This window comes from Mustelus asterias, chromosome 3 (assembly GCF_964213995.1).
Source record: "Mustelus asterias chromosome 3, sMusAst1.hap1.1, whole genome shotgun sequence".
Lineage (NCBI taxonomy): Eukaryota > Metazoa > Chordata > Chondrichthyes > Carcharhiniformes > Triakidae > Mustelus > Mustelus asterias.
The window spans coordinates 152,450,351-152,473,391 of record NC_135803.1 but is presented as its reverse complement, the minus strand read 5'-3'; the positions used below and the strand labels follow the sequence as shown (position 1 = coordinate 152,473,391).

Sequence of the window (23,041 nt, the reverse complement as noted above, 5' to 3'; positions counted from 1 at the left end):
AAGGTTTACAAAGCTTGCAGACGGATTTGGACCAACTAGAAAAATGGGCTGAAAAATGGCAAATGGAATTTAATGCAGACAAGTGTGAGATATTGCACATTGGAAGGACAAACCCAAGTAGAACGTACAGGGTAAATGGTAGGACTCTGAAGGGTGCAGTTGAACAGAGGGATCTGGGAATACAGGTGCAGAATTTCCTAAAAGTGACGTCACAGGTGGATAGGGTCGTAAAGAGTGCCTTTGGTACATTGGCCTTTATAAATCGGAGTATCGAGTATAAAAGTTGGAGTGTTATGGTAAGGTTATATAAGGCATTGGTGAGGCCGAATTTGGAGTATTATGTACAGTTTTGGTCACCTAGTTACAGGAAGGATGTAAATAAGGTTGAAAGAGTGCAGAGAAGGTTCATAAGGATGTTGCCGGGACTTGAGAAGCTGAGTTACAGAGAGAGATTGAATAGGTTGGGACTTTATTCCCTGGAGCGTAGAAGATTGAGGGGAGATTTGCTAGAGGTGTATAAGATTTTGATGGGTATAGATAGAGTGAATGCAAGCAGGCTTTTTCCACTGAGGCTAGGGGAGAAAAAAACCAGAGGGCATGGGTTAAGGGTGAAAGGAGAAAAGTTTAAAGGGAATATTAGGGGGGGCTTCTTCATGCAGAGAGTGGTGGGAGTGTGGAATAAGCTTCCGGATAAAGTGGTAAATCCCTCCACACTTTTAACATTTAAGAAAAACTTGGACGGGTTCATGGATGAGAGGGGTGTGGAGGGATATGGTCCAAGTGCAGGTCAGTGGGACTAGGCAAAAAATGGTTCGGCACAGACAAGAAGGGCCAAAAGGCCTGTTTCTGAGCTGTAATTTTCTATGGTTCTATGGTCACATTCCCTAACCAATCATTGGCAAATCCATTCTACCAAAGCAAGCGTTTCTAATTAAAGGGACAATGATACGGTTTACAAGGGCTCTGGTGAGACAAGCCTCTCGATTGTTGAGGCATGTTGCTGACCCGGCTGGTGTTACGACTGGCCAAGACATATCCTTGGGTGAACCTGGGCCTGATAGATCCCATTTTTTCTTTTTGTGTTTGGAAACGTGGGGCGTAAACACTGAACAGAGTCTCAGAATCTGCTGATGAGCTTTGAACAAAATAATGATACATTCATTAAACAAGAAATTCTAAACAATAATACATCTTCCCCCAAAACTATACCTATACAGATCTGTTCAGATTTGAAGACATAACACAAGTTACAAAATCTATCTTATCTAATCACATTCTCCCCGTGTCCACGTGGGTTCCCTCCGAGTGCTCTGGTTTCCTCCCACAGTCCAATGATGAGCAGGTTAGGTGGATTGGCCATGGTAAATTGCCCCTTAGTGTCCAAAGATGTGCAGGTTAGGTGGATTGGCCATGCTAATTTGCCCCTTAGTGTCCCAGGATCTGCAGGTTATGCGGATCGACTATGCTAAATTGCCCCTTAGTGTCCAAAGATGTGCAGGTTAGGTGGATTAGTCCTGGTAAATCTTTGGTGATAGATCAGTGGGTGGGCCTGGGTGTGATGCTCTTTTGGAGATTCAGTGCACATTCGATGGGCTGAATGGCCCCTTTATGCACTGTAGGAATCCCATGGTTCTCAGCAGTTCAGAAAAGGTTGATGAAACTCATTCCTGGATGAGGAACATATCTCATGGAGAATGGCTGATCCTGTTGGAGTTTTGAATAATGTATGCTAATTTTATTGGAACATATAAGATCCTGACTGCAATTGATAGGGTGGATATTGGGAGGAGGTTTCAACTTGTGGGAGAGGCTAGAATCTGGACATGGTCTACTTTTTAAGATGGAGATGAGGAGAATTTACATTTCTCTTCCCCAGAGAGCAGTGGAGGCTGCATTGAATATATTCAAGGCTGAGTTAGACAGATATTTGATTGAGAAGAGAGGCAAAGATTATAGAAGCAGACAGGAAAATGGAGTTGAGACTACAATCAGATCAGTCATGATCTTATTGAATGGCCGACTCTGATCCTAAGTTCCTATCAAGTTTTATATCTGTTCTTTTGTGCTCATTTCAGAAGATTGCATGATTTCCAGAGAATGTTGTAATGCACAAGCTGGATTTACCAAGAGCTCGTTTCTTGTCTGTTTCCTGTTGTCCATGTTCATGTTCCTTCATTTTCGATGTAGAGTCTTCTTGACCAATGTCTATTTCACCTGCAAAGAGAAAGAAAAAACATTTGTGTGTTGAACCTGCCACATTGATAATGGGCATTACCTGCTGCCCTTGTCCTTCTAGATTGTGATGGTCGTGGGTTTGGAAGGTGTTGTCAACAGAACCTTGATGAGTTGCTGCAGTGCATCTTGTAGAAGGTACACACAGCTGGCACTGTGCGCCGGTGATGGAGGGACTGAACGTTTCAAGTTGTAGATGGGTTGCCAATCAAGTGGGCTGCTTTATTCTGGATGGTGTTGGCCTTCATGAGTGTCACTGGACATGCACTCATCCAGGCAAGTGGAGAGTATTTCATCACACTCCTGACTTGTGACTTGTTGATGGTGGACAGGCTTTGGGGAGTCAGGAGGTGAGTTATTCTCTGCAAACTTCCGAGCCTCTGGTCGGCACTTGTAGCCACAGTATTAAATGACTGGTCCAGTTCAGGTTCTGGTCAATGGTAGCCCCCAATATGTTGATTCAATGAATGTAAGTGCAACTGAATATGGTTTACCTTGTGTCCAATGCTACCTCAAGGCTGCGATATGGTCTGACAAAGAATTGATTTGATTTGATTCATTATTGTCACATGAATTAACATACAGTGAAAAGTATCATTTCTTGCACGTTATACAGATAGAGCATACCGTTCATAGAGGAGGAAAGGAGAGGGTGCAGAATGTAGTGTTACAGTCATAGCTAGGGTATAGAGAAAGATCAACTTAGTGCGAGGTGGGTCCATTCAAAAGTCTGACAGCAGCAGGGAAGAAGCTGTTCTGGAGTCGGTTGGTACGTGACCTCAGACCCTTGTATCTTTTTCCCGACGGAAGGAGGTGGAAGAGAGAATGTCCGGGGTGCGTGGGGTCCTTAATTATACCGGCTGCTTTTCTGAAGCAGCGGGAAGTGTAGACAGAGTCAATGGGTGGGAGGCTGGTTGGAACATTGGAGGTTAGGGTGAAGACACAGATTTCTGTGACCTTTCATTCCCGCTTGCAGATTTTTTTCAAAATAATATTGAGAATGATATTTACGCTGCGAGATTCATTTTTTGTACTCAACTACCAATTAAGCATTTCATGACAATTGTCCTTAAACGTAAGATAAGACTTACCTTTTTGGTCACTCTCTTTGGACTGTAGGCTTGCCTTCTTTCTCACCCATTCCTTTTCCACCCTTAAACAATATGGTTTCTGGGGTATCTTCGCCATCACTAATTGTTCATTATGCTTGGTGATCTTTTTTTGCTTCACAGGAGGCTGATAATTTAAATTTGTCTCCGACTTGATGACACGAAGATTTGATTTGCGCATCTTCTCGCCAGGAGGCATTGTCCCCCCTGGAATCTCGAATTCCTGAATCTTCTTCATTTTCGTTTTGCCAGATTTGACATTCTGGATTTTCTTCATTTTCTTCCTTGGAGTCTCGAGTTCCTGGACTCTCTCCATTTTTGTCTCAGGACTCGCTAATCCTTTCAAGAATATGGATCGTTTTCCTAAAGCCGCTAAATCTTTGGATGCTTTCCCTCTCTTCAGAGCCTCTGCTTTCCCACTTTCCCCAAGCTGCTTCTCTCCACATTCTGCTTTTTCATTTGCTTTGATAGTTTTGTCCCCTGGTTTGGTGGAAACAAAGAGATGCACTGTGCTCAAATAAGGTAAAGTAAAAGTTAAAGTAAAGCTTGTTTATTAGTGTCACAAGTAAGGCTTACATTAACACTGCAACGAAGTTACTGTGAAATTCCCCGAGTCGCCGCACTCCGGCGCCTGTTCGGGTCAATGCACCCTAACCAGCACGCCTTTCACAATGTGGAAGGGAACCGGAGCACCCGGAGGAAACCCACGCAGACACGGGGAGAACGTGCAAGCTCCACACAGACAATGACCGAAGCCAGGAATCAAACCCGGGTCCCTAGCGCTGTGAGGCAGCAGTGCTAACCATTGTGCCACTGTGTCGTCCCAGTGAGGTGAAGCTGCTAGTTTGTCGAGGTACAGCAGTTTCAAGTCAATCTAGGGGATTTTCACAATAACTCCATTGCAGTGTTAATGTAAGCCTTACTTGTGACGCTAATAAATAAACTTAAAGGACAATGAGGAGAATTTCCTCGACCAAGTCCCTGCCGGATTGGCAGGTCAGGAATTGGCTTTACTAATTAGCTAACTGGCCCGAGTCACTGTCCCTGAGTCACGGCATTATCATCACGTTTCCCAATCAACCATTGACAAATCCAACACACCTGTCTCCCAGTAGTCTACCTTTATATATATTTTTAATTATTCATAGGACGGGCATCGCTGGCTGGCTAGCATTTATTGCCCATCCATAGTTGCCCAAGTGCAGTTGAGAGTCAACCACCTTGCTGTGGCTCTGGAGTCACATGTCGGCCAGACCGGTAAGGACGGCAGGCTTCCTTTGCTAAAGTTAAAGGTTTATTTATTAGTCACAAATAGGCTTACATTAACACTGCAATGAACATATGAACTAGGAGCAGGAGTAGGCCATCTGGCCTCTCGAGCCTGCTCTGCCATTCAATAAGATAATGGCTGATCTTTTCGTGGACTCGGCTCCACTTACCCGCCCACTCACCAGAATCCTTAATTCCTTTACTGTTCAAAAATGTTTCTATCCTTGCCTTAAAAACATTCAATGAGGTAGCCTCACCTGCTTCACTGGGCAGGGAATTCCATAGATTCACAACCCTTTGTGTGAAGAAGTTTCTCCTCAACTCAGTCCTAAATCTGCTTCCCCTTATTTTGAGGCTATGCCCCCTAGTTCTGGTTTCACCTGCCAGTGGAAACAACTTCCCTGCTTCTATCTTATCTGTTCCCTTCGCAATGTTATATGTTTCTAGAAGATCTCCCCTCATTCTTTTGAATTCCAATGGGTATAGCCCCAGTCTACTCAGTCTCTCCTCATAAGCCAACCCTCTCAACTCCGGAATCAACCTAGTGAATCTCCTCTGCACCCCCTCCAGTGCCAGTATATCCTTTCTCAAGTAAGGAGACCAAAACTGTACACAGTGCTCCAGGTGTGGCCTCACCAGCACCTTACACAGCTGCAACATAACCTCGCTGTTTTTCAACTCCATCCCTCTCGCAATGAAGGACAAAATTCCATTTGCCTTCTTAATTACCTGCTACACCTGCAAACCAAGTCCTTGAGATTCCTGCACAAGGACACCCAGGTCCCTCTGCACAGCAGCATGCTGCAATTTTTTACCATTTAAATAATAGTCCATTTTGCTATTATTCCTACCAAAGTGGATGACCTCACATTTACCAACATTGTACTCCATCTGCCAGACCCTCGCCCACTCACTTACACTATCTATATCCCTTTGCAGACTTTCAGCACCTTCTGCACACTTTGCCCTGCCACTTATCTTCATGTCATCTGCGAATTTTGACACACTACACTTTGTCCCCAACTCCAAATCATCTGTGTAAATCGTAAACAATTGCGGTCCCAACACTGATCCCTGAGGCACACCACTAGTCACTGATCGCCAACCAGAAAAACACCCATTTACCCCCACTCTTTGCTTTCTGTTAGTTAACCAATCCTCTATCCATGCTAATGCATTACCTGTAACACCGTGCACCTTTATCTTATGTAGCAGTCTTTGGTGCGCCACCTTGTCAAATGCCTTCTGGAAATCCAGATACACCACATCCACAGGTTCCCCATTGTCCACTGCACATGTAATGTTCTCAAAGAATGACACCAAATTAGTCAAACATGACCTTCCCTTCATGAACCCATGCTGCGTCTTACCAATGGGACAATTTACATCCAGATTTCTTGCTATTTCTTTCTTGATGATAGATTCAAGCATTTTCCCTACTGCAGAAGTTACGCTAACTGGCCAATAGTTACCCGCCTTTTGTCTACCTTCTTTGTTAAACAATGGCATCACATTTGCTGTTTTCCAATGCGCGGGAACCAGCCCAGAGTCCAGCAAATTTTGGTAAATTACCACTAGTGCATTTGCTATTTCTCCCGCCATCTCTTTTAGTGCCCTGGGATGCATTCCATCAGGACCAGGAGACTTGTCTACCTTTAGCCCCATTAACTTGCCCAACACTACCTCTTTCGTGATAATGATAGTTTCTAGGTTCTCACCTGCCATAGCCTTCCTGTCATCAATGTTTGGCATGTTATTTGTGTTTTCCACTGTGAAGACCGACACAAAATACCTGTTCAATGCCCCAGCCGTTTTCTCATTTCCAGCCGTTACATCCCCCTTCTCATCCTCGAAAGGACCAATGTTTACTTTAGCCACTCTTTTTCGTTTTATATATTTGTAGAAACCTTTGCTCTGTTTTTATATTCTGAGCTAGTTTACTCTCATAATCCATCTTACCTTTCTTTATAGCTTTTTTCGTGGCTTTCTGCTGACCTTTAAAGATTTCCCAATCCTCTAGGTTCCCACTAATCTTTGCCATTTTGTGTGCATTTTCTTTCAATTTGATACCCTCCTTTATTTCCTTAGATATCCATGGCTGATTATCTCTTTTTCTACAGTCCTTCCTTATCACTGGTATATACTTTTGCTGAGCACTGTGAAAGATCGCTTTGAAGGTCCTCCACTGTTCCTCAATTGTCCCACCATAAAGTTTTTGCTCCCAGTCTACCTTAGCCAACTCCTCCCTCATCCCTTTATAGTCTCCTTTGTTTCAGCACAAAACACTGGTCTTGGATTTTACCTTCTCATGCCCAATGAAGTTACTGTGAAAATCCCCTAGTCGCCACACTCCAGCTCGGATACACTGAGGGAGAACTTAGCATGGCCAATGCACCTAACCAGCCACGTCTTTCGGAGTGTGGGAGGAAACCGGAGCACCCGGAGGAAACCCACGCAGACACGGGGAGAACATGCAAACTCCGCACAGACAGTCACCCAAGCCGGGAATCGAACGCGGGCCCCTGGCGCTGTGAGGCAGCAGTGCTAACCACTGTGCTGCCCCCTAAAAGACATTCGTGAACCAGATTGGGTTTTTCCTGACAATAGTTTCATGGTCATCAGTAGATTCTTAATTCCAGAAATTTTTAATGAATTCAAATTCCACCATCTGCCGTGGCGGGATTCGAACCCGGGTCCCCCAGAGCATTAGCTGAGTTTCTGGATTAATAGTCCAGCAATAATGCCACTGGGCCATCGCCTCCCCAGGTCAGGAACTGTGCTCAAGATACTCAACTAAACAATGCCCTTCATCTGTTTATGGTAATGATATAACTAATGCAGCACTCACACTGACGCATTACAATCCTCTTCCCAAAGCAACTGGTCAGATAAACACAATCTCCCACACACTTGGTAGCTTCATCCACAGTTACCATTCTCAGGTTTCCCTTACCTGGTAGATCTTTAATTTTAACTTTTCTGAATTCCTCTCCATGTTCTTCGTTGGGTCTATTTGAAATGTTAGGAAGTGATTCACGAATAAGTTTGAGCTCACTTTGGTTTAGAGCCTGTCCTTTGGACAACTTTGTTTCGAGTTTATGTAGTTCTCTGTGGCGCACTTTCACAAATTCTCTCTTCAGATCACTGAGGGCTGTCAGTGGTGCAGTCTTCACGTCAATGCACAGATAGCCAATATTCTGGAATAGTTTCCGTCTTTTTATGATTGGTAGCATATCATCAATAGAATATCCTGATAAATAAAGAAAGGACAGAGAAAAAGGCAGAAAAGATACTTGGTATACACTCTAAAATATCGATATAAACGTCTAAAGTTAAAGCTGATGGGAGGGCCAACATGAACAAGGTCCATTAGGAAGAACATAAAAACTGGGAGCTGAGGGAACCCAGCCGGTCACTCAATCCTGCTTCATCGTTCAATAAGTTCATGGGTTATTTTTACCCCTCAGCTGTATGTCCCAACACTATCCCTATGCCCCTTCATCCCCTTTGTGTCCAAAACTCTGTTGATCTCTCCCCTGAATGCACTTCCTTGAATGGGGTGGCACAGTGGCACAGTGGTTAGCACTGCTGCCTCACAGTGCCAGGGACCCGGGTTTGATTCTCGGCTCGGGTCACTGTCTGTGTGGAGTTTGCACGTTCTCCCCGTGTCTGAGTGGGTTTCCTCCGGATGCTCCGGTTTCCTCCCACAGTCTGAAAGACGTGCTCGTTAGGGGCATTGACCCGAACAGGCGCTGGAGTGTGGTGACTCACAGTAACTTCATTGCAGTGTTAATGTAAGCCTTACTTGTGACTAATAAATAAACTTTACCTTTACCACTCAATGACTGAACATTGTGACGCTAATGGTCGAGAATTTCAAGTTTCTAGGTGTCCAGATCATCAACAACCTGCCCTGGTCCCCCCATGCCAACACTATAGTTAAGACAGCCCACCAACTCCTCTACTTTCTCAGAAGACTAAGAGAATTTGGCATGTCAGCTACGACTCTCACCAACTTTTACAGATGCACCATAGAAAGCATTCTTTCTGGTTGTATCACAGCTTGGTATGGCTCCTGCTCTGCCCAAGACCACAAGAAACCACAAAAGGTCGTGAATGAAGCCCAATCCATCACACAAACCAGCCTCCCATCCATTGACTCTGTCTACACTTCCCACTGCCTTGGCAAAGCAACCAGCATAATCAAGGACCCCACGCACCCCAGACATTTTCTCTTCCACCTTCTTCTATCGGGTCAAAGATACAAAAGTCTGAGATCACATACCTACCGACTCAAGAACAGCTTCTTCCCTGCTGCCATCCGAGTTTTGAATGGACCTACCTCACATTAAGTTGATCTTTGTCTACACCCTAGCTATGACTGTAACTCTACAAAGTTTAAAGTTTATTTTTATTAGTCACAAGTAATGCTTGATTACATTAACACCGCACTGAAGATACTGTGAAATTCCTCGAGTCGCCACAGTCCGGCGCCTGTTCGGATCAATGCACCTAACCAGCATTTCTTTCAGACTGTGGGAGGAAACCGGAGCACCCAGAGGAAACCCACGCAAACATGGGGAGAATGTGCAAACTCCACACAGACAGTGACGCAAACCAGGAATCGAACCCAGATCGCTGGCGCTTTGAGGCAGCAGTGCTAACCACTGTGCCATTGTGCTGCCCTCACATTCTGCACTCTCTTGTTTCCTTCTCTATGAACGGTAAGCTTTGTCTGTATAGTGCGCAAGAAACAATACTTTTCACTGTATATTAATACATGTGACAATAATAAATCTAATCAAAATCACATCAGATCAAATCAAACCCAGCTGGTCTCTCAAACCTACTTCATCGTTCAATAAGTTCATGGGTTGTTTTTACCCCTCAGCTGTATATCCCAACACTATCCCTATGCCCCTTGATCCCCTTTGTGTCCAAACATCTGTTGATGTCTCCCTTGAATGGATTCAGTGACTGAACATTGTGACACTACTGTGCCTTTGAGGAATGTATTTTAATCATATTTCTCTGCAGTTTTTTTTTAAGCAGACCCGGACGTCTTGTATTTTGGCACCATGCTGTCTGCAGCTGATGTCCTCCTATTGTTGCTGAAGTAATATAATGGGCATTTTGTTTATTTTTAATCTGGGCCCAGTGCAGTGTCCTGGACTTTTATGACCCTTTTGGGAATTGTTGATTTGTGTTTGATTGGCAGGTCAGGTGCCTTTGGATAGTTTTCACCTCACAGGCGAAATCCCAAACTCTTTATTTTCATGGGCAGAAGCTAATTTGGACTGCAGGCTGAAAGCGGTGTTTTTGTCTCTCTCCGAGGCATTGGAAATTCTGCTGTCGGTCCTGGTTAGCTCGAAGCTAGAAGCAAGCAATGTCTCTTTCTCTCAAAGTGTGCTGAAATCCTCAGCACTACAATGCCATATCCAAAGGACTAATTCACAGCAGGTGTTGCAAAGCTGCAAGCTCCAGCATCATGTAAGCATACTTGCTTTCTGTGCTAAGCCAATTTGTTTAGCTTAGAACAGCTGTTAAGGTTTATACAATATTATAGCTATGTTTTTGTAACTGCTAAAAGTTATTGCTAATTTTCTTATCATATGTTAACTGCATTCTCAAATTAACTTTTTTTTGATAAAAGCTTCCTAGTGGGTCACTTGAATCATACCTGGAGCGAAACATCTTATGCTCACCCGTGCCAAAATTCAGAGTGCAAAAGTTAATGGTCGAGGCTGAATTCATAAAACAGCTTGGAGTTTCTGGTCTGGATTACAACAACATCCACAGCCAGCCCACTGGGGGAAAGAATTTGAGAGATTCACAGCGCTTTGACTGAAACAGTCAAAGTCCCAAATGGCCAACCTCATATTCTGATCCCCTTGGTTCTAGATACCTGAGACAATATAGCAAAGAAAACTCATAAATAGTGTGTAAATCATTGAGAATTTAAGGCACTCAGCTTGACAGTATCTGATCTATTGACTTTACAGCAAACTGCAGTGTAGTACACTGTTCATTTCTCCTCTGCAAATTGATACCTGTATATTGCAATATATTGTAATTATTTCAAACCCTAAATGCCCAGAATTGTGCACTTAGTTTATTATTTTATATTTTATTTTTTATGTTCCTGATTGCTGGCAGCTGTGTTAAGAATGATGAGTACTTGTTTTATTTGTATTACCATCACAATTCAACATATGTTGCTATGATGATTTTTCAATAACCAATTATCTATTTTCCCATCTATCTCTCTACCATCTATCATGAGTCCCCATTATAATTCACCCTGTATCTGTCTCTGAGGGACCCACGTTTATTCTCGCTAAGGCATTCCTTTTTACATATTTACTGGAGCTTTATTAATCTGTTCTTCTGCCTCCAGTTAATTCTCTCTCATTCGGCACGGTGGCACAGTGGTTAGCACTGCTGCCTCACAGCTCCAGGGACCCGGGTTCGATTCCCGGCTTGGGTCACTGTCTGTGTGGAGTTTGCATGTTCTCCCCGTGTCTGCATGGGTTTCCTCCAGGTGCTCCGGTTTCCTCCCACAGTCCAAAGATGTGCAGGTTAGGAGGATTGGCCATGCGACATTGTCCCTTAGTGTCCCGGAATGTGTAGGTTAGAGGGATTAGCAGGATAAATATGTAGGGTTACAGGGATAGGGCCTGGGTGGGATTGTTGTCAGTGCAGACTTGATGGGCCGAATGGCCTCCTTCTGCACTGTAGGGATTCTATGGTTCTATTCTATTCTATTCAATTCTATTTTCTTCTTTTTTTAAATCAATTTTTTCATCATCCTTCACTGAATTTTGGAATCTGCCTGATCCTCAAAAATATACAGCTAAAGAGAAAAATATACAGCGAAGGACAAAGGCTGTAATCTTCCCAGCGTTCATGCCGGCTGAATTTTCCGATCTCGCTGCAGTGAACAGAGATTTGGCTGGTCGCCAAATTTTCTGACTTCACCTCAGTGGGAGCCTGGCGTGAACAGCCAGATTTTGTGATTTTGAATTGGAAACCGAATTACTTCGGAATGCTCTCGTGTACTTATTCCCACCCTCTAATCACATAGGCCTCAAGACAATGAGCGGGATTCTCAAGCCAAGTGTGCCAGTGCCCCAAGACTGGAATTTCCTGTCCGAGATCAATGGATCTTTAAATGGTCCGCCTAAATTTCTGTCTCGCCCGCCACGATTCCCGCGGAGGGTGAGGCGGGAGAATTCCGGCCGATGTTTGCTCTTGATGTTATCCACAACACAAGAGATCATATCATGCTGACAGTGCAGAAAGAGGCCATTCAGCCCATTCAGCCTTCACCGACCACAATCCCACAGAGGCCCTATCCCGGTAACCCCACATATTTACCCTGGCACTGACACTAAGGGGCAATTTAGCATAGCCAATCCACCTAACCCGCACAGGTTTGGACTGTGGGAGGAAACCTGAGCACCCGGAGGAAACCCACGTAGACACGGGGAGAACGTGCAGACTCCACACAGACAGTGACCCGAGGCCGGAATCTAACCCAGGTCCCTGGCGCTGTGAGGCAGCAGTGCTAACCCACTGTGCCACCGTGCTGCCCTAGGTCGAGTAAATCTGGGGATAAGAGAAAAGAGAGGATGATGGGGGAAGAGAGAGAGAGAAAGAGAGAGAGAGAGACATCGGCTGGGATTCTCCAACCTCATACGTCCTGCCACCACTGCCAGCGAGAATGGAGAATTTGGCGCTCAGTCAAATCTCTGTTCACAGCAGCGGGACTGGAGAATCCCGGCCTCAGGGTGAGGTCAGAAAATTCCAGCCAACAAGAAGCCTGAGCAGATAGGAGCAGAGCAAACCCCCAGAATGGAGGCAAGAGAAGAACTGTTAAAGTGCTGCTCCCATCCCTTTGAGCAAGAATGGAGAGAGAGAGTGATGCCTTTGCCCTTGAAATTATACAATTGACTGCCAAACACTTTACACTTTCGTTCAAACTTTTTCTGCCTGCTATTGTCACTGGGCGGGATCTTCAGCCCGTGGCTCCCGTCCACGGGAAGGGCAGCAGAGGCTCGAGATCCGGCGAAACTCAGAAATTGCGGATCTTGCCGACCAGATCACGGCTTCCAATTTTTCACCGCCTCTCGCCAGCGACGGAACCAGTTCATGCCCATAATGGACGTGAATCTGATTTTAATACATTCCCATGCATCAACATAAAATTAAAGATCCCCCTTCCCCCCAACCGTACAGTGAGCGCAAGGCGTATTTTCAAACCACACCACGTAAAATCATAGAATCCCTGCAGTACAGAAGGAGGCCATTTGCCCCATTGAGCCTGCACCACAACTGTCCCACCCAGGCCCCATCCGCATAACCCCCCACACCCACCCCCTTCCCCCCAACACCACATTTATCCCGATAATCCCCCTGACACTATGGGCAGGACTTTCCAGCCACGTTCACTCCAAGACCGGAAAATGACACCTGGGGTCAATGGTCCACCCCCTGCACGCGGCGATCCCCGTGGTGTACGGGACGGGAAAACTCCCCCCTGTGGGTCAATTGATCACGGCCAATCCACCAGTCTTTTGGACTGTGGGAGGAAACTGGAGCACCCAGAGGAAATCTACGCAGACAGGGGGAGAACGTGCAAACTCCACACAGTCACTCGAGGCTGGAGTTGAACTCGGGTCCCTGGCGCTGTGAGGCAGCAGTGCTAACCAGTGTGCCACCATGCTACCCTGTCAAACAGTTCAAATAGCAGCAAAGGAATTTCACAGGAGTATGTTGCACGCCTATGGACCTTTATCCCGCTTTGTAATTTCCAAGCCCTTGGGATAATCTTCATAGGGTTGATCTGAGGGCAGCACGCTGGCACAGCGGTTGGCACTGTTGCCTCACAGCGCCAGGGGCCCGGGTTCGATTCCTGGTTTGGGTCACTGTCTGTGTAGAGTTTGCACGTTCTCCCCATGTCTGCGTGGGTTTCCTCCGGATGCTCTGGTTTCCTCCCACACTCCAAAGATGTGCAGGTTAGGTGGATTGGCCATGATAAATTGCCCTTGAGTGTTAGAGGGTCTAGCTAGGGTAAATGCATGGGGTTATGGGGATAGGGCCTGGGTGGGATTGTGGTCGGTGCAGACTCGATGGGCCAAATGGCCTCCTCCTGCACTGTAGGATTCTATGATTTCTCAGCATTGCCAGCCAATAGGCAGCCTCGCCATTTGGTGAACCAATCAGGGCATGCCTGGGGTGTGAAAACCACGGCAGCACAACACAAGTCACCAGAAACTCTGCAGCTGGGATTCTCCAAACTCGCCCATGGCTGGGATTCTCCAGTCTCGCCCGCGGCTGGGATTCTCCAGTCTCACCCGTGGCTGGTATTCTCCAGTCTCGCCTGCAGCTGGGATTCTCCGACCTCGCCCACGGCTGGGATTCTCCGATCTCGCCCACGGCTGGGATTCTCCAGTCTCGCCCGCGGCTGGGATTCTCCGATCCCGCCCACGGCTGGGATTCTCCAGTCTCGCCCGCAACTGGGACTCTCCCATCTCACCCGTGGCTGGTATTCTCCAGTCTCGCCTGCGGCTGGGATTCTCCGACCTCGCCCGTGGCTGGGATTCTCCGACCTCGCCCACGGCTGGGATTCTCCAGTCTCGCCCGCGGTTGGGATTCTCCGATCTCGCCCGCGGCTGGGATTCTCCAGTCTCGCCCGCGGCTGGGATTCTCCGACCTCGCCCGCGGCTGGGATTCTCCGACCTCGCCCGCGGCTGGGATTAGAACAAAGAACAAAGAACAGTACAGCACAGGAAACAGGCCCTTCGGCCCACCAAGCCTGTGCCGCTCCTTGGTCCAACTAGACCAATCGTTTGTATCCCTCCATTCCCAGGCTGCTCATGTGACTATCCAGGTAAGTCTTAAACGATGTCAGCGTGCCTGCCTCCACCACCCTACTTGGCAGCGGATTCCAGGCCCCCACCACCCTCTGTGTAAAAAACATCCCTCTAATATCTGAGTTATACTACGCCCCTCTCACCTTGAGCCCGTGACCCCTCGTGATCATCATTTCTGATCTGGGAAAAAGCTTCCCACCGTTCACCCTATCTATCCCCTTCATAACCTTGTACACCTCTGTTAGATCTCGCCTCATTCTCCGTCTTTCCAGGGAGAACAAACCCAGTTTAGCCAATCTCTCCTCATAGCTAAGACCCTCCATACCCCACCCGCGGCTGGGATTCTCCAGTCTCGCCCGCGGCTGGGATTCTCCAGTCTCGCCCGCGGCTGGGATTCTCCAGTCTCGCCCATGGCTGGGATTCTCTGACCTCGCCCATGGCTGGGATTCTCCGGCCTCGCCCATGGCTGGGATTCTCCAGTCTCGCCCGCGGCTGGGATTCTCCAGTCTCGCCCATGGCTGGGATTCTCCAACCTCGCCCGGGGCTGGGATTCTCCGACCTCGCCCGGGGCTGGGATTCTCCGACCTCGCCCGGGGCTGGGATTCTCCGACCTCGCCCGGGGCTGGGATTCTCCGACCTCGCCCGGGGCTGGGATTCTCCAACCTCGCCCGTGGCTGGGATTCTCCAGTCTCGCCCGCGGCTGGGATTCTCCGACCTCGCCCACGGCTGGGATTCTCCGACCTCGCCCGGGGCTGGGATTCTCCGACCTCGCCCGGGGCTGGGATTCTCCGACCTCGCCCATGGCTGGGATTCTCCGACCTCGCCCAAAGCTGGGATTCTCCGACCCCGCCCGCGGCTGGGATTCTCCGACCTCGCCCGGGGCTGGGATTCTCCGACCTCGCCCGTGGCTGGGATTCTCCAGTCTCGCCCGCGGCTGGGATTCTCCGACCTCGCCCGCGGCTGGGATTCTCCGACCTCGCCCGTGGCTGGGATTCTCCGACCTCGCCCGTGGCTGGGATTCTCCGACCTCGCCCACGGCTGGGATTCTCCGACCTCGCCCGTGGCTGGGATTCTCCGACCTCGCCCACGGCTGGGATTCTCCGACCTCGCCCGTGGCTGGGATTCTCCGACCTTGCCCACCGCTGTGAATGGAGAGCGCCAAACCTTCCTGTCCTCTCTGGCAGCGGCGGTGGGGCAAACGAGACTGGAGCATGCCGGTCAGCATTTACAATAACTCCTCATTGCCAGTTATTTGTTTGTCGCAGTGAGTTTGTTCCCACTTCCTCGTGCTTTTGTGGGACATTTTTGTCCCAGGCTCCAGTACGTAAGAAGCAACCCATGTGGGAAATGTCAGATGAATGTTACAGCTCACCAGATCAAGTCGCTTACACCGTGCCCTCAGCAGTAATTAACCAAGTGCAAAGTATGGATGTTTGAGGTTCTGTGAAAATCACAGTGGGGAGGTGACTTCCACTGGGTGTGAGGCGCAAGGAAATTATAAACCTGTTCTTTACAAATGAGCCGTCTGGTTCTCACTGCGGTTATCTCACAAATTAAGCCTTCTCACACTCTAAAATGTGGTTATTTAAGCTCTGAAACAGAGGAGAGTCAAATCACTGCAGGTTGCCATAGAAAGGGCACTGGGCTGAGGAAGTGGTGGTGGTGTAGTGGTACTGTCACTGGATGAATGATCCAGTGACCCAGGGTAATGCTCTGGGGACCTGGGTTTGAATCCCACCATGGTCGATGGTGAAGAATTCAATTTTTTTTAAAAACAGGAATTAAAAGTCTAATGATGACCATGAGACATTGTTCTAAAAAGCCCATCTAGTTCACTGATGTCTGTGAGGGAAGGAAATCTTCCGTCATTACCCGGACTGGCCTATATTTGATTTTATTCATTCATGGGACATGGGCGTCACTGGCTGGCCAGCATTTATTGCCCATCCCTCGTTGCCCTTGGAGGGCAGTTGAAAGTCAACCACATTGCTCCGGCTCTGGAGTCACATGTAGGCCAGAGCAGATAAGGATGGCAGATTTCCTTCCCTAAAGGACATTAGTGAACCAGATGGGTTTTTCCAACAATCGACAATGGTTTCATGGTCATCAGCAGATTCTTAATTCCAGATATTATTTTTTATTGAATTCAAATTCCATCACCTGCTGTGGCGGGATTCAAACCCGGGTCCCCAGAACATTAGTTGAGTTTCTGGATTTATAGTCTAGTGATGATACCAGTAGGCCATCACCTCCCCTATGACCTCAGATCCGTAGCAATGTGGTTGACTCTCAAATGTCTTCTGAAATGGAGGGCAATTAGGGATGGGCAATAAATAATGGGCCCAGCCAGCGACGCCCACATCCCATAAAATCAAGGGATGGTATTCTGTATGTTTGGAATCTAATTATGTCAATCCGTGATTTCTGACGAGGAGCCATCAGAAAGTTTAGTCAACAAACAAGAACCTAGATTTATGTATGGAGCCTTTAATGGGCAGAGATGGAAAACAGATTGCAGGCTCACTGGGATGAATTATCCTGTTCCGCCCACCATGGAAATCATCGCAGGCGAGGGGCTATGGAAAGATCCGTTGACCTCGGGTGGGATTTTCCGGTTTCAGGGCAAGCACAGCCAGAAAATCCCACCCATTATAACCTATTCACCACCATTGCAGGAAGTCAAGATCCATCTACTTGCGCCCTAATTTTATTAACCAGCCTTCAAAGCACCACTTGACAAAATGCCTTTTGAAAATTGATGTAATTAACATCCACTGCACCTGCTTTCTCAGTGTTAGCACAAAGACCTCTACTCAGTGAGGGTTACAATATGCGCATGTCCAAAATTAACCCATAAATTTCTGGTATTTGCTTTGATTTGATTTATATTTGTCACATGTATTAACATACAGTGAAAAGTATTGCTTCTTGCGCGTTATACAGACAAAGCATACCATTCAGAGAGAAGGAAAAGGGAGGGTGCAGAATGTAGTGTTACAGTCATAGCTAGGGTGTAGAGAAAATCAACTTAATGCAAGGTAGGTCCATTCTAAAGTCTGACAGCAGTAGAGAAGAAGCTGTTCTTGAGTCATAGAAACAGAGAAACATAGAAAAACTACAGCACAAAACAGGCCCTTCGGCCCCACAAGTTGTGCCGAACATATCCCTACCTTTTAGGCCTACCTATAACCCTCCATCCTATTAAGTCCCATGTAATCATCCAGGAGTCTCTTAAAAGACCCTATTGAGTTTGCCTCCACCACCACTGATGGCAGCCGATTCCACTCGCCCACCACCCTCTGTGTGAAAAACTTCCCCCGAACATTTCCCTGTACCTACCCCCCAGCACCTTAAACCTGTGTCCTCTTGTAGCCGCCATTTCCACCCTGGGAAAAAGCCTCTGAGAGTCCACCCGATCTATGCCTCTGATGCGCTACTCAAACACGAGGCCTGAAGCTCAGTAAATGAAAGGCTTTTATTTACTGTAATGAAGCTACCAGAACTTATATACACTATCCCAGACTGAAGGGGTCCCGGCCAGAGCAGGGACTCTTATACCTCTCCCCAGGAGGCGGAGCCTGACTGGGATGTGCCACAACACTACAGTACAAAGGTGTAACAACCCCACCCTAACCCCAACAGCAACAATAGCACAACCCAACAGTAACATATGTACATCCTTGTAGTACTGGCCAGCCCCTGGCTCAGTACTATCCAGTGGGAACCATCGATGGTTCACCACAGCCTCTCAACATCTTATACACCTCTATTAGGTCTCCTCTCATCCTACGTCTCTCCAAGGAGAAAAGACCGAGCTCCCTCAGCCTATCCTCATAAGGTATGCAACTCAATCCAGGCAACATCCTTGTAAATCTCCTCTGCACCCTTTCAATCTTTTCCACATCCTTCCTGTAATGAGGCGACCAGAACTGAGCACAGGACTCCAAGTGGGGTCTGACGAGGGTCTTATATAGCTGCATCATTATCCCCGGACTCCTAAACTCAATCCCTCGATTGATAAAGGCCAGCACGCCATACGCCTTCTTAACCACCTCCTCCACCTGCGGGGCCGATTTCAGAGTCCTATGGACCCGGACCCCAAGGTCCTTCTGATCCTCCACAGTACTAAGAGTCTTTCCCTTTATATTGTACTCCTTCATCCCATTTCACCTGCCAAAATGGACCACTACGCATTTATCTGGGTTGAAGTCCATCTGCCACTTCTCCGCCCAGTCTTGCATCCTATCTATGTCCCTCTGTAACTTCTGACATCCCTCCAGACTATCCACAACCCCACCAACCTTCGTATCGTCGAAACTTACCAACCCATCCCTCCACTTCCTCATCCAGGTCATTGATGAAAATGACAAACAGCAAGAGTCCCAGAACAGATCCCTGGGGCACACCACTGGTGACCGACCTCCATTTAGAAAAAGACCCATCTATACCCACTCTCTGCCTCCTTTGGGCAAGGCCATCCCCACACCCCCACTTCTTGCCTTCAAACAACCACGCAACCTCAAACAGACCATTGTCCGCAGCAAACTACCCAGCCTTCAGGAGAACAGTGACCACGACACCACACAACCCTGCCACAGCAACCTCTGCAAGACGTGCCGGATCATCGACACGGATGCCATCATCTCACGTGAGAACACCATCTACCAGGTACACGGTACCTACTCTTGCAACTCGGCCAACATTGTCTACCTGATACACCGCAGGAAAGGATGTCCCGAGGCATGGTACATTGGGGAAACCATGCAGACGCTACGACAACGGATGAATGAACACCGCTCGACAATCACCAGGCAAGACTGTTCTCTTCCTGTGGGGAGCACTTCAGCAGTCACGGGCATTCAGCCTTGGATCTTCAGGTAAGCGTTCTCCAAGGCGGCCTTCACGACACACGACAGCGCAGAGTCGCTGAGCCGAAACTGATAGCCAAGTTCCGCACACATGAGGACGGCCTCAACCGGGATGTTGGATTTATGTCACATTATCAGTAACCCCCACAGCTTGCCTCCTAGGCTTGCAGAACCTCACGAGCTGTTCTGTCTAGAGACAATACACATTTCTTTAACCTGTGTTTAATGCTCCCTCCACCCACATTGTCTGTACCTTTAAGACCTGGCTGGCTTTAGGGATTCGCATTCTAATCAGTATTCTGTAACTTGGTGTTGTGTCTCTGTGCACTGTTTGAGAGCACATTTCCACTCCATCTGACGAAGGAGCAGCGCTCCGAACGCTTATGGTATTTGCTACCAAATAAACCTGTTGGACTTTAACCTGGTGTTGTGAGACTTCTTACTGTGTTCACCCCAGTCCAACGCCGGCATCTCCACATCCTTTGGGCAAGCCAGTTCTGGATCCACAGGGCAGCAGCCCCTTGGATCCCATGCCCTCTCACTTTTTCTAGAAGCCTTGCATGGGGGACCTTAATCGAACGCCTTGCTAAGATCCATATAAACCACATCTACCGCTTTCCCTTCGTCAATGTGTTTAGTCACATTTTCGAAGAACTCCACCAGGCTCGTAAGGCACAATCTGCCTTTGACAAAGCCATACTGAGTATTCTTGAGCATACTAAACCTCTCTAAATGCTCATAAATCTTGTCCCTCAGGATCTTCTCCATCAGCTTACCAACCACTGCGGTTAGACTCACCGGTCAGTAATTTCCTGGGCTATCCCTGTTCCCCTTCTTGAAAATAGGAACCACATCCGCAATCCTCCAATCCTCCGGCACCTCTCCCGTCTCCACCGACGACGCAAAGATCATCACCAGAGGCTCTGCAATCTCTTCCCTCGCCTCCCACAGTAACCTGGGGTACATCCCATCCGGACCCGGCGACTTATCTATCTTGATGCCATTCAAAGATTCCAGCACAACCTCTTTGTTAAAGTCCACATACTCAATCTTTTCAGTCCATCGCAAGCCTGCAGTACATCCACCCAGGTCCTTCTCCTCTGTGAAAACCGAGGCAAAATACTCATTAAGCACCTCTGCCATTTCTACTGGTTCCGTACAGACTTTCCCGCCTTCACCTTTTATAGGCCCTATTCCTTCACGTCTCATCCTTTCACTCTTCACATATTTATAGAACGCCTTAGGGTTTTCCTTAATCCTACCTGCCAAGGCCTTCTCGTAACCCCTTCTGGCTCTCCTAATTTCCTTCATTAGTCCCTTCCTACAAGCCGTATACTCATCTAGATCCCTATCTTCGCCAAGCTCTCTGAACCTTTTGTATGCTTTCCTTTTCTTCGCACAGCTTTCGTGCACCACGGTTCCTTTAATCTACCAACTCCTCCCTGTCTGCTCGGAATGTTGTCCTGTAGAACTCTAGACAGACATTCCTTGAAAAACTGCCACCTCTCTTCAGTACATTTCCCTGAGAATACCTCCTTCCAATTTACTCCTCTAATTTGCTGCCTTATGTCTTCATATTTCCCCTTACTCCATATAAATGCTTTCCTCGCTTGCCTGATCCTCTCTTTTTCCAATGCAAGCATAAAGGAGATAGAGTTATGATCGCTATCCCCAAGATGCTCTCCCACTGACAGATCTGACACCTGTCCAGGTTCATTGGTCAGTATCAAATCAAGTACAGCCTCTCCTCTTGTAGGCTTGTCCACATGCTGTGTTAGGAAACTCTCCTGAACACACCTAATGAACTCCTCCCCATCCAATCCCCTTACCCAAGGGATATTCCAATCCAAATTTGGGAAATTAAAGTCTCCCATCACAACAACTCTGCTATTACTGCATCGCTCCAGGATCTGTTTCCCTATCTGCTCCTCCACCTCCCTGTTACTATTGGGCGGCCTATAGAAAACTCCCAGCAAAGTGATCGACCCCTTCCCACTCCGAACTTCCACCCACAGAGACTCTGTGGACAATCCCTCCACAGCATACACCTTCTCCACAGCTGTGACACTATCCCTGATCAGCAGTGCCACTCCACCCCCTCTCTTGCCTCCCTCCCTGTCCTACCTGAAACATCTGAATCTCGGCACCTGGAGTATCCAGTCCTGTCCCTGAGACATCCAAGTCTCCGTAATGGCCACCACATCTTACTTCCAGGCATCGATCCACGCTCTGAGCTCATCCCCTTTATTCACTATACTCCTGGCATTAAAGTAAACACATCTCAATCCTTTGGTCTGAGCTCTCCCCTTCTCTATCCCCTGTCCATCCTCCCTCTTGCACCGTCTATAACCCTTCTCTGTTTGTGAGCTAACTTCCTCACTCCCAGTCACCTCGTCTTGATCCCCTCCCCCCAACCTATCTAGTTTAAACTCTCCCCAGTAGCCTTAGCCAACCTCCCCGCCAGGATATTGGTCCCTCTTGATTCAAGTGCCACCCGTTTTTTGTGTGCAGGTCACACCTGCCCCTAAAGAGGTCCCAATGGTCCAGGAACCTGAATCCCTGCCCCCTGCACCAGTCCCTCAGCCACACATTCATCCTCCACCTCATTCCATTCCTGCCCTCACCTTCCCGTGGCACAGGCAGCAATCCTGAGATTACTACCTTTGCTTTCCTCCTTCTCAGCTGTCTCCCCAATTCCTTATGCTCTCTTTTCATGACCCCTTCCTTCCCACATCAGCTGTACCAATATGTACCGCTACCTCTGGCTCCTCCCCCTCCCCCCTCAGGATTTCTGGGACTCGACCAGCAACATCCTGGATCCCGGCCCCAGGGAGGCAGACCACCATCCGAGACTCCCGCCTGCCTCCGCAAAAACGCCTGTCCGACTCCCTTACTGTCGAGTCCCCGATTAACACTGCCTTCCTCCTCTTTTCCTTAGCCCTCTGAGTTACAGGGCCGGACCCCACTCCGGAGACATGGCCACTGCTGCTTCCCCCAGGCGGGCTGTCCCCCCCCAGCAGTACTCAGGCAGGAGTACTTGTTGTGTAGGGGCACATCCACCGGGGTGCTCTCAATCACCCGAGCTTTACCCTTCCTGGCCGTCACCCACTTGGCCTCCTCCCGTGGCCCTGGTGTGACCATCTGATGATAGCTCTTGTCTATCACCTCCTCATTCTCCCTTAACAGTCTAAGATCCTCGAGCTGCAGTTCCAGCTCCCTAACACGGTCCCTCAGGAACCGCAGCTCGACACACCCCTCACAGATGTGGATGTCTGGGAGGCCAGGTGCCTCCAGGACCTCCCACATCCTACACTGGGAACAACACACCGGCTTCACACTCATATTTGACCCTTTATACCAAGGTACACAGAGAAAAGTAAATAAGAATTAAAAACTAAGAATTAAAACTCACCCCTGCTCGCCCTTTCCCCCGAAGCCCTGTGAGCCAAAGCCCTTACAGCTCACACTCTGCTTCCCACTCACTCCACTGCCCGCTCCCGACGCTGCCCGCTGTATACTGCGGCCTGCTTTTTAAACCTCCCGCGCACTTTAAAAAAACTACACGCCTTCCCAAATTGCCCCACGGGCGGCCTACTTCCGCTTTTCTAAAACGAGCCGAAACTTCTAAAAACCCGAACACTCGAAATCCCGCGAAAAAGTAAGTTAAAAAAAACGCTGTCTTAGCCTC

At 48.0% G+C, this 23,041-nt stretch overlaps 1 protein-coding gene across 1 annotated transcript in view; it reads right to left on the bottom strand.

Moving 5' to 3' along the window:
• Positions 1-2,045: 2,045 nt before the first annotated feature.
• Positions 2,046-23,041, bottom strand: part of LOC144491895 (uncharacterized) — a 45,436-nt gene continuing 24,440 nt past the window's right edge. Inside the window, exons 7-9 of the mRNA XM_078210185.1 lie at positions 7,564-7,860; positions 3,324-3,821; positions 2,046-2,214 (exon numbers count right to left, since the gene is read on the bottom strand). Of these exons, the coding sequence (XP_078066311.1) occupies positions 2,072-2,214; positions 3,324-3,821; positions 7,564-7,860 (938 nt within the window). The 3' untranslated portion in view covers positions 2,046-2,071. The remainder of the gene's footprint in view (positions 2,215-3,323; positions 3,822-7,563; positions 7,861-23,041) is intronic.